This window comes from Sinocyclocheilus anshuiensis, unplaced genomic scaffold (genome assembly GCF_001515605.1).
Source record: "Sinocyclocheilus anshuiensis isolate Anshui unplaced genomic scaffold, SAMN03320099.WGS_v1.1 scaffold711, whole genome shotgun sequence".
Lineage (NCBI taxonomy): Eukaryota > Metazoa > Chordata > Actinopteri > Cypriniformes > Cyprinidae > Sinocyclocheilus > Sinocyclocheilus anshuiensis.
The window spans coordinates 216,318-216,567 of NW_015552595.1; the positions used below are offsets into that span (position 1 = coordinate 216,318).

General features: G+C 36.4%; 1 protein-coding gene across 1 annotated transcript in view; it reads left to right on the forward strand.

The window, feature by feature from the left end:
- The window catches only part of LOC107665628 (MAU2 chromatid cohesion factor homolog), an 8,569-nt gene that overhangs the window by 4,177 nt on the left and 4,142 nt on the right, over positions 1-250 (forward strand). The window contains 1 exon segment of the mRNA XM_016456567.1: positions 1-72. This exon segment is cut by the window's left edge and continues 22 nt beyond it. Within this exon segment, the coding sequence (XP_016312053.1) occupies positions 1-72 (72 nt within the window).

Consider the following 250-nt stretch of genomic DNA (forward strand, 5'->3'; position numbering starts at 1 on the left):
ATTCTGCCCAGTAACTCGGCCGATCTCTTCCACTGGCTGCCCAAAGAGCACATGTGTGTCCTCGTCTACCTGGTGAGTAGGGCTGCAACAAACGATTATTTTGATAATCGACTATTAGAACGATTAATCGACTAATCATCAACTATTTCATTGATTAATCAGTAGACTTTGATTATTCGGCTTTTGCAATTAGTTAAAATATTGAGTTATACATATTCTAACAAATAAACATAATCACTTCAGCTTTTGA